At 33.8% G+C, this 14,294-nt stretch overlaps 1 protein-coding gene across 1 annotated transcript; it reads right to left on the bottom strand.

Annotated features, from left to right (window-relative positions):
• Positions 1-2,458: 2,458 nt before the first annotated feature.
• LOC133793597 (probable LRR receptor-like serine/threonine-protein kinase At1g53440) lies at positions 2,459-12,986 on the bottom strand. Its single transcript, XM_062230910.1, has 22 exons — positions 12,766-12,986; positions 12,473-12,544; positions 10,698-10,766; positions 10,495-10,566; positions 10,336-10,407; positions 10,181-10,252; positions 10,029-10,100; positions 9,884-9,955; positions 9,713-9,784; positions 9,533-9,604; positions 9,245-9,307; positions 9,063-9,131; positions 8,797-8,862; positions 8,629-8,667; positions 6,889-7,300; positions 6,486-6,684; positions 6,233-6,367; positions 5,682-5,800; positions 4,913-5,123; positions 4,041-4,278; positions 3,742-3,892; positions 2,459-3,129 (listed from the first exon to the last, which is right to left on the bottom strand). Exons 1-22 carry the CDS (start codon positions 12,984-12,986, stop codon positions 2,728-2,730), a joined length of 2,970 nt encoding a protein of 989 aa, XP_062086894.1. The 3' UTR covers positions 2,459-2,727.
• Between the last annotated feature and the right edge of the window lie 1,308 nt (positions 12,987-14,294).

The following is a 14,294-nucleotide window of genomic DNA, read 5'->3' as shown; positions in this document are numbered from 1 at the left end:
CAAAAGAATTAAAAAATAAAATTTATTGTCTAAATAAGCATTAAAAATGAAGAAAATAATAAAATTCCAATATAAATAAAAAAAAGTAATTTTTCCGAATTTTCTTCAATTTTTCTTATTTTTTTTTTAAAATCTGCCACGGGGAAAACGACATGAATCGTCAAATAACTTGTCAAACGACGAGTCGTTTGTTGTGCTGTAGGTGGGAAACGACATGTCGTTTCCCCTTTAGTGTGCCGTAAGACTTGTCAAAACGACAAGTCCTTTTTCTTCATAAACTCAAGAAACGACATGTCGTTTATGTCGTCTTCTTCAGCCATCCGGGTCGTTTTGACCCGTTTTTCTGAAAGCAGGTCACGCGACCCGATCTCCAAACCCGACTGGAAAACCCCATTTTGACGTCGATTTTCAAGATTTTAAAGCCTAGATCAATTAGAAAACCTTATATGAAGAGATTCATGGGATTATTTTGCATAAAAAATATTTAAAATCGGGCTTGAATTTTAAAAAATAAAATCGGCCATAAACGGGTCTGAATGAAAACCCAGATGGAAAACAATGATTTTCACGTCCAAATTCATATATATTTTCCCCATATTGAATCTGAAACAATGTCTAAAGAGATTCATGACGTTTTATTGCTGTAAAAATAAATAAAAACTGAACTTTAATATCAAAGAAAACTTTTGGCCATTATCGGGTACATGAAGGTTTCAAAACTGATTTTGGATTCTCAAAATTTGATTTGGAAACATATATCATTAGAAAAATTAATCTGAAGGATTTCTAATGGTACTTCTTGTGGAAAATTAGTTTTGAAACAAAAATTCAAAAAAAAAATGAGGCATTAAAACTCTCGATCAAAATGAAAAAAAAATGTTATGAATATGGCCAACTAAAACAATATATAAGATGAATATGAATATAAAGGCATATATAAAGCAAATAAATATATATATGCAAATAAAACAAGTGTCTCGCCAATGATAATTAAAATTCCATGATGTCATCTCTTCTTTTGGATTTGAAGAAAATGTCATGGATCAATGTATATACCAGAAGGTCAGTGGGAGTAAGATTTGTTTTATTGTTTTATATGTGGACGGTATTGTTCTTGCAACTAATGATAAGGGCATGCTACATGAGGTGAAGCAATTTCTCTCAAAGAACTTTGAGATGAAGGATATGGGTGATGCGTCTTATGTCATTGGCATTAAGATCCACCGAGATAGATTCAAAGGTATCTTAGGTCTTTCTCAAGAAACCTACATTAACAAGTTTTAGAGAGATTTCGGATGAAAGATTGTTCACCAAGTGTTGCTCCTATCGTTAAGGGTGATAAATTAAATTTGAGCCAGTATCCATAGAATGATTTTGAAAAGGAAGAAATGAAGAACATCCCATATGCTTCTGCTGTTGGAAGCTTAATGTATGCTCAAATGTGTACAAGACCCGACATTGCCTTTGCTGTCGGAATGCTAGGAAGATTTCAGAGTAATCCGGGATTAGACCACTGGAAAGCTGCAAAGAAAGTTATGAGGTATCTTCAGGGTACTAAGGATTACAAACTCATGTTCAGACGGACCGACAACCTAGAAGTAGTTGGCTACTCAGATTCAGACTTTGTTGGTTGTACTGATTCACGTAAATCAACCTCTGGTTACGTGTTTATGTTTGCTAGTGGAGCTATATCATGGATGAGTAACAAACAAACCTTGACTGCTACTTCTACTATGGAAGTCGAGTTCGTTTCATGTTTTGAGGCTACATCGCATGGTGTATGGCTAAAGAGTTTCATTTCAGGCCTTAGAGTTGTAGATTCTATATCTAGGCCATTGAGAATGTTCTGCGACAATTCAGCTGCTGTATTCATGGCTAAGAACAACAAGAGTGGTAGTCGAAGCAAGCACATCGACATCAAGTACTTAGCCGTGAGAGAAAGCGTTAAAGAAAATAAAGTGGTCATTCAACACATTAGCACTGAATTGATGATTGCTGATCCTATGACGGAAGGCTTGCCACCTCATAAATTCAAGGATCATGTAGTGAACATGGGACTTGGTTCCCTTATGTAAATGTATTGTACAAACTGAAGTTATTATCAATGAAACTCTTATTTTGATGTTTTCTCATATATATGCGCATCTTAATTTTATTTGAGAAAATTTTATGTGATACTAACTTTGTTTCATGAGTTTTAAATTTTTAGGCTACAATACATTTTATGAGGAGTAAATTTATAAATTTACAAATTTCAGATGATTGATACAAGACAAAAAGACTCAAGAAAATGAAGTTTAGAAGAATTTTGAAGTGTTTTGGAAGTCCATAAACCTAAAATGCAGAGGAAAATCTAGGCAGTGGCCTACGAATTAACGAAAAATAAAATCGTGTTGAGGCCACGGTGGACACATTCTAGGCCGCGTGCGGCCTAGGAGGTTTCTAAAAACCAAAATGAAGTCGTACTCGTATTATAAAAAACAGGGCATTGCTAAACTCCCCTTTCATAAAATGTAGTACTTTGTTTCTAAAAACTCATTAAAAGAATAAATTTTTTTGGAAATAAAGAACCAAGAGATCTATATTTCACAACAAACATTTAACTTGAGTTAAGAATGATAATTCCCATGAAATTTTCAACTGGTATCTTTATTTCTAAACAAGTATACAATGATACCTATGCAACAATCTTGATAGTCTTCTCTTCATCTTATTCCATTCCACAGCTTAGGCATCATGTGAGAGGAGCTTAGTATTTGATGAGACATTGTCCGTAGTGTGGAGAGAAACAGAGGAATCAATGCAAGGCGCATCAGATGACGTGCCTAATTCTTGAGTGTCATGAGGGTACAAAGAAATATCTTTTTGGCTGTCATGTTCTAACTTCTCAAAGGCTTTGAAACTTGCGTTATGGTCCATCGAGCTGCGTTCGACTATTGGTGCTTGGACCGGAATTTTACCTTCAAGCATACTAACAACAACAGACATGGGTGGTCTGAGACTGGGAGACTGATTGGTGCATAAGAGAGCCAAGTGAAGCATTGACATAGCCTCATTTTTGAAGTAATTTGAACCAAGAATGGGATCAATAAGTTCCAAAATGTTGCCTTTTTCTTGTAGATAGTAAGCCTATAGTTACATGGACAAAAACAAATGAAACTGTTACTAACATCTGACAGAAAACTAGCTTGCAAAAGGAACGTTATAACTAATTTATATATATATAAAAGACTTCGCAATAGTTACTACCCATAAATATAGATGGTACTAACAATTATGATGATGTGGTAATATAGTGACTTGGTATAGCAAGTCACCAACAGATATATTAATTTCGAATTTAATTTTTTTTTTTGTCATAATTAATGTTGTTTCCAACCAATGAGAGACACTATCTATATTTAGAAATTGACACGCATTTGAAAAATAAAAAGTTTATAATATTATATTTTCATAATAAATACATATTTTTTATCAAGTAATCCTTTCAAAAATTTGAAAAAATCAAAATTTTATTTTTATAAATATTAATTAATAATTATAAATATAGACCATTGCAAGGTGTTTGATCAAATAATGGATTAATTAGTGTGCAATTTTAAGGATTTTTCAGGTGTTTCCCAATAGAATTTAAAGGAAGGAACATTCTTTCTAAGACTCTCTTTCAAAATTTTGCCAATAAAATTTAAGAAATATATTGATAAAAGGAAAGAATTATAGGATGCAACGCATTTGACTAACCCAATCAAGAAGATAAACAAAATCCTCCTTTGGCCAGAATTTTGTGTTGCTCTTCCCACTAACAATCTCCAAAGCCACCACTCCAAAGCTGTAAACATCGGCTTTATCGGTCAAGTAACCCCTCGTTGCATATTCTGGAGCCATATAACCTCTATAGAAAAAACAGATAAGTTCACAACAGTGAGTATAGTGCCACAGCCAATAAATGATTTATTCTCAAGTATTTCTTAGTAAATACAGTCAACAGCACTGAAAAATTTAACCAAAATTCTTAGAAGAAGAACAAGAAAGAACCATACCTTGTCCCAACTATCCGTGTGCTGATATGAGTGTTCTCTTCTTCATCAAGCTTTGCTAAACCGAAATCAGATATCTTGGCATTGAAATCCTTGTCAAGAAGCACGTTGGTTGCCTTTATATCTCTGTGAACAATTTTCAACCTTGACTCCTCATGAAGATATGCTAGACCCCTTGCTATCCCCACACATATCTTCTGTCTTGTTTGCCAATCCAAGAATAGTTGGTGTTCCTTGGGACCTATCAATGTTGAAAGTAAGAAAAACGAGGCCAGTCTTATTCTGAAATGTATGAAAGAGCTACAAAGTAGGGGTGGACATTTGACCTGAAAAACTCGCAAACCCACCCGACCCGCAACCCGAAAAATCGTTTTTTGGGAAAACCCGTCGAAATCGAGTTAAATCCGACCCGAACCCGACAAAATTCGGGTATTTGTTAGCCTTGGGTTCGGGTTCGGGTTCAAACCTGAAATCCGAAAAAAATGGTATTTTAAAAAAAAAAAAGTGTAAAAAATGGTATTTTTGCAAAATTGAGCTTTTCGGCCCAAAAACCAATAGGCCCAGACCAACCCAAAATCAAACCCTAAATCCGAAAAAAAATGGTATATTTGAAAACAAAATGGTATTTTTGAAAAAAAATGTTAATTTTGCAAAATTTGGCTTTTCAGCCCAAAACACAAATGGCCCAGCCCAACCCGAATCAAACCCGAACCCGAGTAAAACCCGAAACCCGAAAAAACCCGAAAATTTCGGATCAATTTCGGTACCATTTTTCTCAACCCGAAACCCGTAAAACTCGAACCCAATGAACCAAAAACCTGAAAATCTGACCCGTGTGCACCCCTACTACAAAGATTGGAGATTCGAGTAACTACCAAAAATTGCACGAGCAAGACTATTGTTTTCTAAGTACTCATAGACGAGCAACAGTTGGTTTCCTTCGATGCAGCAACCATAAAGCTTCACAAGATTTGGGTGTTGTAATGCAGTTATCATGCCTATCTCATTGAGGAACTCACGATTGCCTTGCTTTGATCTTGATGAGAGTTGTTTAACAGCAACCACACGACCATCTGATAGTGTACCCTACAAAATGTTAAACACCACAACACGTGAAAACGTAATTATTTTATTATTACAAAAGTAATTACACCAAGACTTGAATACAATATTTTATCACAACACACTCTAAACACTTACACACTTTGTTTTGGAGCACTAACTTAATAAATTCTCTCACACTCTTTTTAGACGCACTTATATAGTACTCACTTAGACTCACACTTTTGGATCACTCTTTTAAACACACTTTGCTACAAACTTAGACACACATTACATTTGTATTTATAGGCTACAAAGAAAACATCCAAATCTTTCTAAAATTTTCTAACTTTATAATTCATTTAACTACTTTCTACATTTTTCTAAATGATTCTAAAACTCTATAGATTGTCTAATTAGTTCTAAGTTTCTTCCTCGTATATTCTAGAACATTCTAGAACTCTAGAATATTCTAGATACGGAATCACTTTTTACACGAAATTATAAAGCATATCCTCATCAAATATTTAGAATATTATAAGATTAAAAAAAATCTCATTATGTTATATGTAATGCTCAAGTGTACTAAAGTATTGTCCTTACCATGTAAACAGGCCCGAAACCTCCTTCGCCTATCTTGTTTGCAGGGTCAAAATTACGAGTAGCAGATTTTATGTGTCTTAGTGAGAAATATCCTGTTTGTAACTCTAACCCACGTAGCTCTGTAACAAAGAAAGTTATTCCAATATGAAATTTGTTGTACTTCCAAATCAGAATTAAGACAATCCTAAAAGTACTTTTCAATGTTTGAGCCTAACAAATTAAAGTTAGTAAATTATTGAATTTTACATTTCAAATTAATATTATATCTATAATCTCCATTTCATTGAGAATCTTTATTTCATTCTAATCTGCATTCATGCAAACCAAACATGCCCGTTATCTCCCATCAAGCAAGGACTGAATAAATCAATAACTCAAAAGGTATATATCATGAGAGCACAAAAGTGAGCATTTAAATCATTCACATGCACTCCGATAATTACACAAAGCACAGATATTCAACCCTTTTCCAAGTTTACTTTGTACTTGCAAGAATCAACCATTAGTTGTAATTTTTATGTGTAAAACATTTATGGGGTCATGTAAGTTACCTGGATCTTCGAGTTCTTTCCCCCCTAAATAACCCTTCTTTCGAAGCCAAAATAAAATAAACACGGCAAGCACACACGATGCAGCTACAATGCCAATAATCGATCCAACAGAGAGGCCAGTATCAACACTAAAGTCTGAAGAGAAAGAAAACAAAAAAAACAAAAAAAGGAAAAAGAAAGTTATTTGGATACTCTCAAGTTTTAAGCAAGACAGAGATCATCAAAGTTTATCATGATAGTCAAACCTACTTACTTGGTGTGACAGTAATAGCAGATATAAGAGGTCCATAGACTCCCCGTTGAGGAAGGGAATTGGTTCCGTTTCCAGCCCAGTACAAGTGGATCTCCAGAGTGCTACCATTAACAAAAACATTCTGAAATGTCTCGGTATGGTCTTTGCGAGCACCTCCAGCTGCCTCCACAATGTTGAAATCCTTCTTCACTAATATTCCCTATTTATAAGTTAGCAAAAAACATCCTTAGCTAGCTTCAACCAAATTTGACCGTCTCTATCTCTTTCTCAAAGCTAAGTTAGTTAAACATTAAAAATTTCCTTATATATCTCTTATATATATATATATAGAAAAATTGTTTATTTAATGGATTTTCTTAATTTTAACAATTTTTTTGGTTAATGTCAAACTACATTTACTGACCTGAATTGAGATATGGAATATGCGCCTGCCAAGGCTTTGAAATGTCTGGTTATCAAAAAACATAATCTCAGCAAAGTGAAGCTGCACTTTGTAACTGCCTCTTAGCAAACAGAGGCCGTAGTACTTGAGTGATTGAGGAGCAAGGCGTGCCGTTTCATATAATTTTGAAGAATCATTTAAAGCCGACGACCGTGTGGTGTAAGGTAAACTTTCGTTACCCATGAAAACCCCAGTGCTACTATAGGCCCATTTCTCTGATGATGGTGAAAAAAATTTAGCCTTATCCCCTTTGGTTTCGTCCTCTAAATATTCATTCCCATCAACTGTCGTGCTCTCCCCTCCGCAATTGATATACAAAGAATGATCTGCACTTATAATACGAACTACATTTAAGATTTGTCTTTTTTGTGTAAGTTATGCAAGAATACATGGGGTGATAGCATGTAAATGGATCGCATCTGAACCGATCCGAAAGAGATCCGACTTGATCAGCAAGGGATCCGCGCGAGCGGGTTGGATCAGATCTGACCCGGTTGAGGTGGGGCGGGTTAGATTTGATTTGGATTTACTATTATAAATAAGGCTGAGCATTTGGGCGGTTTTTTTTTATTCTAAAATCCAGATTTCGATTTTCGGTTCGGATTAGTGTGATCCAAAAACCGACCGACCTACTTACAACACTAAAAAAACCAACTGATCTAGACCGCAGTTCGGTCGGTTAAAACCGCCCAAACCGAACTTTATTTTTTAAATAATTTTTAAAGAAATTTAAGTTAAAAAAATATAGATTATTGGAATCCATTTTTTTAGCTTTTTATTTATTATAAATTGATTCATTTAATTTGTTAACTTAAAGATTTTAACTTTATGATTTGAAAACCTAAACACATAGTTACAATGTTATATTCATAAATTTGGAACCTAACTATATTCGTTTGGTTTCGGTTTGTATGGTCGGTTTACAACCAACTTATAAACCAACCGATTTAATGTCGGTTTTTGCCAAGGTGATTTCAACGGTTTTCGATTCCGTCAGTTTCGATTTTTTAGGTGTTCGGGCAGTCAGTTTGAGCGGTTTATTCGGTTTTTTGGATGTTTTGCTCAGCCCTAATTGTAAAGAGCAGGAGCTGAAAGATTGTAGAATTTTTTGTTTAAAAATAACTATTCAGGGCGGGTCATAACCCGACCCACATCTAATATAGCCCTAGCCCGATCTAGAGCTGTAAATACGGGCCGGTCTTTTGAGCACGACACGAGCCCGGAAGGCACGAGCACGACACGGCACGAAAAAATATGGGCTTGGGCCAGGCACGACACGAAAAAATATGGGCTCTGGCCAGGCACGGGCACGACACGGGCTTAGCACGGCACGGCACAACAAGCCCGAAGGCACGACACGTAAGCACGAATATAAAAAAGCCCGAAAGCACGGCACACAAAAAGCTCGAATTAAACTCAAATAAATAAAAAAATTATTATTATATCATCATTTTTTTATAGTATGTAAAAATATCATACTATTTTTATAGATTTTATTTCTTAAACTTTTTCTTGGTAAAGTTTTTAATGAGGCAATGTTTATTTTATTTTTATTTTTAAATTTGGAATTTTTATTGTGTTAATTAAGTAAATATACATATAAACATGTATATTTTATTTCTTAATCAAGTGTTGGTCACCCCTTGTGTTAACAAAGTTTAAATAAACATGTAGGCAATGTTAGAATGAGGAAGGACTTACAAATTTGTCTCAGAATCTCTGTAACTTGAAACTAGATTCCTGATCATGATGAAGTTAACAAGTTAGCAGAAGATATCATGGGAATGGTTGGTGAATTCGATACACACAAAAACGTATTATGTATAGCCGTTTTTGTCTAATAAAGAGATTCTACGATTACAAACTTACACTCTTTCCATCGCTGAACAACCAAGCTGGTCACTTGGTTTGGTGAAATTGTTGTACGATAAATCACTGCAAACGGGTTAGTGATGAAGTTGGTGATGAATTCTTAGTTTTCTATGCCAATAAAATATGAATAAAGACACTAGAAATTGACCATATGTTATAAAATAGTACAGGAATTTGTAAATTGCAGCTTGCAGGGAATAACTTTAGAGCCAAATAAAATAAAGACTAATGAAGGGAAGAAAAAAGAAGTTTAATATACGAACAAATTGGCCTTGGGGTTTATTATTATCGACTCTGATACTTCTCCAGTCAGCGAGTTGTTGGTCAAAAACCTGCATCCATAAACTACTCTTCAAAGAAATATATTGAGAAAACTGATGTAATAGTAAATTAGGCCTCGAGAATCTTGAGAATGAAACAAATCCACTAATACTAAATAACTTACACGAATTTTAGGTTCTCCATTCCCTTTGGAATTACACCAGTCAAGTTGTTGAAACTCAGGTCCCTAAAACATTCCAATACAATTCTCAAATTCAGTTCACTACTCTGTCAGCAAAGATTACATCATAGAGTACAATCAAATTCAGTTCAATGTAACTGGAAAATACAATTCTCAAATTCAGTTCACTACTCTACCCTGTTATTAATCGTTTCATAATAAACTAAACTTCAACAGCACAAGCTAGGCCAGTTTATTTGTTAACTATTTAGACCAATTTTAAGGGCTTACAATGTCTTCAACTTTTTCAGCTCTCCAATGTAATCTGGAAATTTATCATTAATTAAGCAATTCCTCAATACCCTGAATGGAAAAAGTGAGTGCAAGAATATGGTAAGTCCTGGAAAACTATGGAAATAGTCTCATACAATAGGATAACAGCTGCATCACTTCAAGTCATGTTGAACTTACAATACTTGCAAAAGCTTCAAATCTCGCAAATTGGGGAAAGTTGTACTTGGTCTCACCAAATCAGATATTCTCCTGATAAAAGTGTCAGGTTATTAAAACATAATATTAGTACACCCTCCTATGGCAAACCAAACTAAACATGTAATTAACAGATAAGTATCATGGTCTCACAATTCAGTCAAGTTTTTCAAATTTGATATGCTGGAAGGAAGAGGACCCTCCATGGATGTGCCCTGCATATTCCTGAAACAAATTTAAACCTTCAATAATGTGAGTAACTTCAAATTATTTTGAAATATAACAATTCAGTACTCACAATCTACCAAGATTGGTCCAGTTCCCAATAAGTGCAGGTATGCTCCCTGATATTCTGGTCCCATCTATCCTACTGCAAACCATAAATAATATTGAGAAATCTCCGACCTTGAAAAAGAAAACTTGAACTAAAAGTGAACTCCTTTCACTTACAAATCGGTTAAGTTCAACAACTTTCCAAACGTTTCTGGTATTGGTCCAGTAAAATTGTTTGCACTCAGCAAGCTGTACGATAGAAAATGCTAAGAAAAACTTGTTCAAAGCATATATGGAAGAAATCCAACCCATAAAATAAAAAGAAATCTTACAGTCTTTGCAAGTTACGCAATCTCCCAAGCTCTGGAGGAAGATGGCCATCAAAGAGATTAGCCTCTAATACCCTGAAAAAAATGACCATTTACATGTATCAAAATCAACATATTTAATCTTCAGTTTGTTCAGTTGTGATTAAAGTCTTCTTTACTTACAGCTCCGTGAGCGTACTAATGTTACCAATCTCCGGAGGAATGGAACCACTGAGTCGGTTTCCCAAAACAGCTCTGCACCACACCAACCAAAAAATCACTGACAATTACTTATAATAACACATTTAGACCCATTAATTATAGTTTTGATTTAAGAGACAAATTATGATACGTGGATATAAATAAATAGTTGATAAGTAACTTACAGTATACGCAGGGGAAGACGAGAAAAGCTTCGTGGGATTGATCCACTGATGTAGTTGCCACTGAGATCACTATTATTTAGTTATAGAAAGCTTAGTCTTCTGTCACTTGATTTTTCAAGGTTAATTTTCTTAAAGATAGATACTATATATAGTAGTGTCATATTTGTATAGGACAATTCTTTTATAGGGCTTCACTATAAGTCCTACTGGTAGGGCTCTCAGTGTTGCTCAACTCGTGAATAGTTTTCGGCGCGATTTTATTTTATGACCATATATATTGTAGCTATTTAGAACATTCTGCAGAAAATTCCGAATAGTTTACAATACCGAAAACTAGGTTCAAACATGTTTGATTTTTTATATCACAAAATATGATTTTTTTTGCCAAAACTGTGCAAATTCGATAGAAAATTGATACAATCATGAAAACTTGATTTTTTTTTTTTTGTCAAAACGATAATTTTTTTAATGCAAAATCATTGTCATTTCGATGGTTTTTTTATGCTCTTGAGATGCAATCATGAAAACTTAATTTTTTGCCAAAATGATGCACAATCGATGGAACATCGATGGTGCATCGATGCTCTGCGCTGAAATTTGACAAAAAATTTGGTGAGCTATAACTTTTTGCTTAAATATTTGTTTTAGTTGATTTTTTTTTTAATTTTAGTATTTTTTTCGAGATCTACACATTTAACATATTACAAGTCTTAAATTTTTGGAAGTAGAACAAAAAAATTAATAATGGGTAGAGCTGTAAATACGGGTCGGGCTTTCTAGCACGGCACGAGCCCAAGAGGCACGACTCGAATTGAAAATTGGCACGACACTACATGGGCCTGAGCACGGCACGACACGACAAGCCCGAAGGCACGACACGAAAGCATGAACAAACTAGCCCAAAAGCACGACACGATAAAAAGCTCGATATTTTGACATTAGTAATGATAATAAATTTTTATTTGTCAATTATCTATAAATTAAAATGATAATAAAAGTCTATTATTTTTTCAATTTTATATTTTTATAATTATATTAATTTATTTTAAGATTTGTGAGTTAAATTTTTTAATATTTATTATTAGGTATTCAAATTCTAATAATTATCTTTGATGTAATTTTGTGCAAAGTATTGTTAAAAAGTATATAAAAATATCTAAAACTATAATTTAAATAAAGAAATATATTTGGATTGGTGGTGAGTACATTAATTGTTAAAGAGGAGGTGGATGGTTCAATTCCTCATTCTCACTTTTTTTTTTTTGCAATAATAAAATGGGCCTAAATTTGGGCCCAAATAAGGAAAGTGGGCCGGCCCAACTTGGGCCCGACACGATACGACATGGGCCGTACTGGGCCTACTCTTTCAAATATGGGCCGGCCCGGCACGACACAAATTGAAATACGGGCTTGGCCCCGGTCCGAATTATTCGGAGGCACGAAAAAAGTGAGCTGGGTCGGGCTGCCCACATTTACAGCTCTAATAATGGGTGCCCATTAATGTGAGAGAGAGTTAGAAGTTTAATGAAATGAGTATTATAATCAAAATCATACAAAGTAATATATATTTGGGATACATATTAAATTTGTCATATAGATAAAATTTCTTATATTATTTATAACCTGAAATTTCCCAATTAAAATCCAATATAAATTGAGTGCTAAATTGTAAGACCATTTATGATCATGTGAAAATATACATATATAGTAATCTATGTATGTACAAAATAAAAAATTAAGCTGATAAATTGACAGAGTAATCAAATATCACTCACATTACTTCAAGATGAGTAAGATTTCCAAATTCTTCTGGTAAAACTCCCACTAGATTGAGACCCTTCAACTTGCTGTCATTTTTTTATTATTAAATGTATTATGTTTTTAAAAAAGGTCAGAGACTTCATTCGATGTTAAGGAAAATCAATAATAAATCCCTAGCGATAGGGAGCATGGGTAATAAGTCTTTCAAGAAATTAAAATATTAAAAACAATAATAATAACAATAATAATAATAATAATAATAATAATAATAATAATAATAATAATAATAATAAAAGGAAAGGCTTACATTTCTTTGACATGGCAAAAAGTAGCATTTTGTGAAGAACAGCTGTCACTACATGTGACAATGCTTAGAATGTCATAAGGTTTTGTTGAAATTGTCGTATTGAAGCCAGAAGAGTTCCTATTCATACAAGAATTTGGAGTGATGTTCTTCCAAATATCGCTCAGCGGCGGTAGCTTTCTGGATATTGTTTTAAGAATTTGCACTGCCATTTGCACTGCCATATAGTTCATACCAAAACATAATTAAGTAAAAGAAACTCAATTATTATATGCAAATTAAAGTTATTCATTTTTATTTACTGCTAAGTTATTATGTTTATTTTGTCTGTTTGGTTTTTATAATAATTTTTTCAAGAATTTCTAAGTTAATGCACTTCTCTCTTTTGGTGTTCTGTCAAGGGTCATTTTTGCTTGGGTGCACCTTAAATCAAGATGGAACTTTTGTACTTTTTTTTTATGTATATATAAATATGTAGCAATTGGCTAATTAAGTAGTTTGTTTAAGGGTTATTAGTTTGATGAAAATAATTATGATTTATTCGAATATGGATTGATTGGAATACAAACAAAAAATTATTGACTCGAAGGATATTGGATTCGACCTCCGTTTTCGCCATTGTTGTAAGTGTACTTTTTTAAATGTGAAAATATTGACTTAGATTATTTCTAATGAGCATGAGCTTCTACTTAGGACCAAACAAAAAAAAATATGGTCAGAAAAAACTGATTCCATTTATCGATATTGATACTTCTACACTACAGTCATATCCTTTTTTAAAAAGAAAAAAAAATCATAGTCTTCCTCTAATAAAAAATAAAATTCTCTCTCTTTTACAGAGATTATAGCTACATTGATATCAAACACAACGACTTTGAACGCCACACAAGTATATTAAAGAGAAGATGGGAAAGAGTCAACAGTGAATATCATTACTAAAAATCTGTTACAAGGTGGAAAGTGGTTTAGAAATAGAATATAATGCATGGTAAGAAGTATGAGGTTCCATCTCAAAACCAATTAGTGATGAGTGGAGTAACTAATACTCTTACAAATTATTGATTATACCCACACACTCTTTATGTGGGACATTTTCTCTAACAAAAACTGTTAAACCCCAAAAATAAGTGTTTGTTGATAATAATATGCATGGACAATTCACAAAAAGTTAGTCTATCAATTGAAAAAAAATAATTAATGGAGAATTATATTAATTCCTCACCTTCATCCCATTGGGAGACGTGCCACGTGTCCCACGTCTCCCAGTGGGAGACGTTGGATGTACCCCTCTATACATTCAATGTCTCCCAGTGGGAGACGTGCCACGTGTCCCACGTCTCCCAGTGGGAGACATTAGATGTCCCCCTGGCCACTTCTCAACCTATTTCCAACGTCTTCCACCATTTTTAATGTCTTCCAATTGTAGTCATTAATAAAAACTTTCAATGTCTTACACCATTAGACATTTAAAACCTCTGATAAGTTTTAATGTCTTACACCAATGGTGTAAGACATTGTAGGGAGTCATTGTA

The sequence above is a fragment of the Humulus lupulus genome, chromosome 8, assembly GCF_963169125.1.
Source record: "Humulus lupulus chromosome 8, drHumLupu1.1, whole genome shotgun sequence".
NCBI classification, from domain to species: domain Eukaryota; kingdom Viridiplantae; phylum Streptophyta; class Magnoliopsida; order Rosales; family Cannabaceae; genus Humulus; species Humulus lupulus.
Note: the sequence above shows the minus strand (reverse complement) of the source record. Positions and strands in the feature narration are given on the sequence as shown.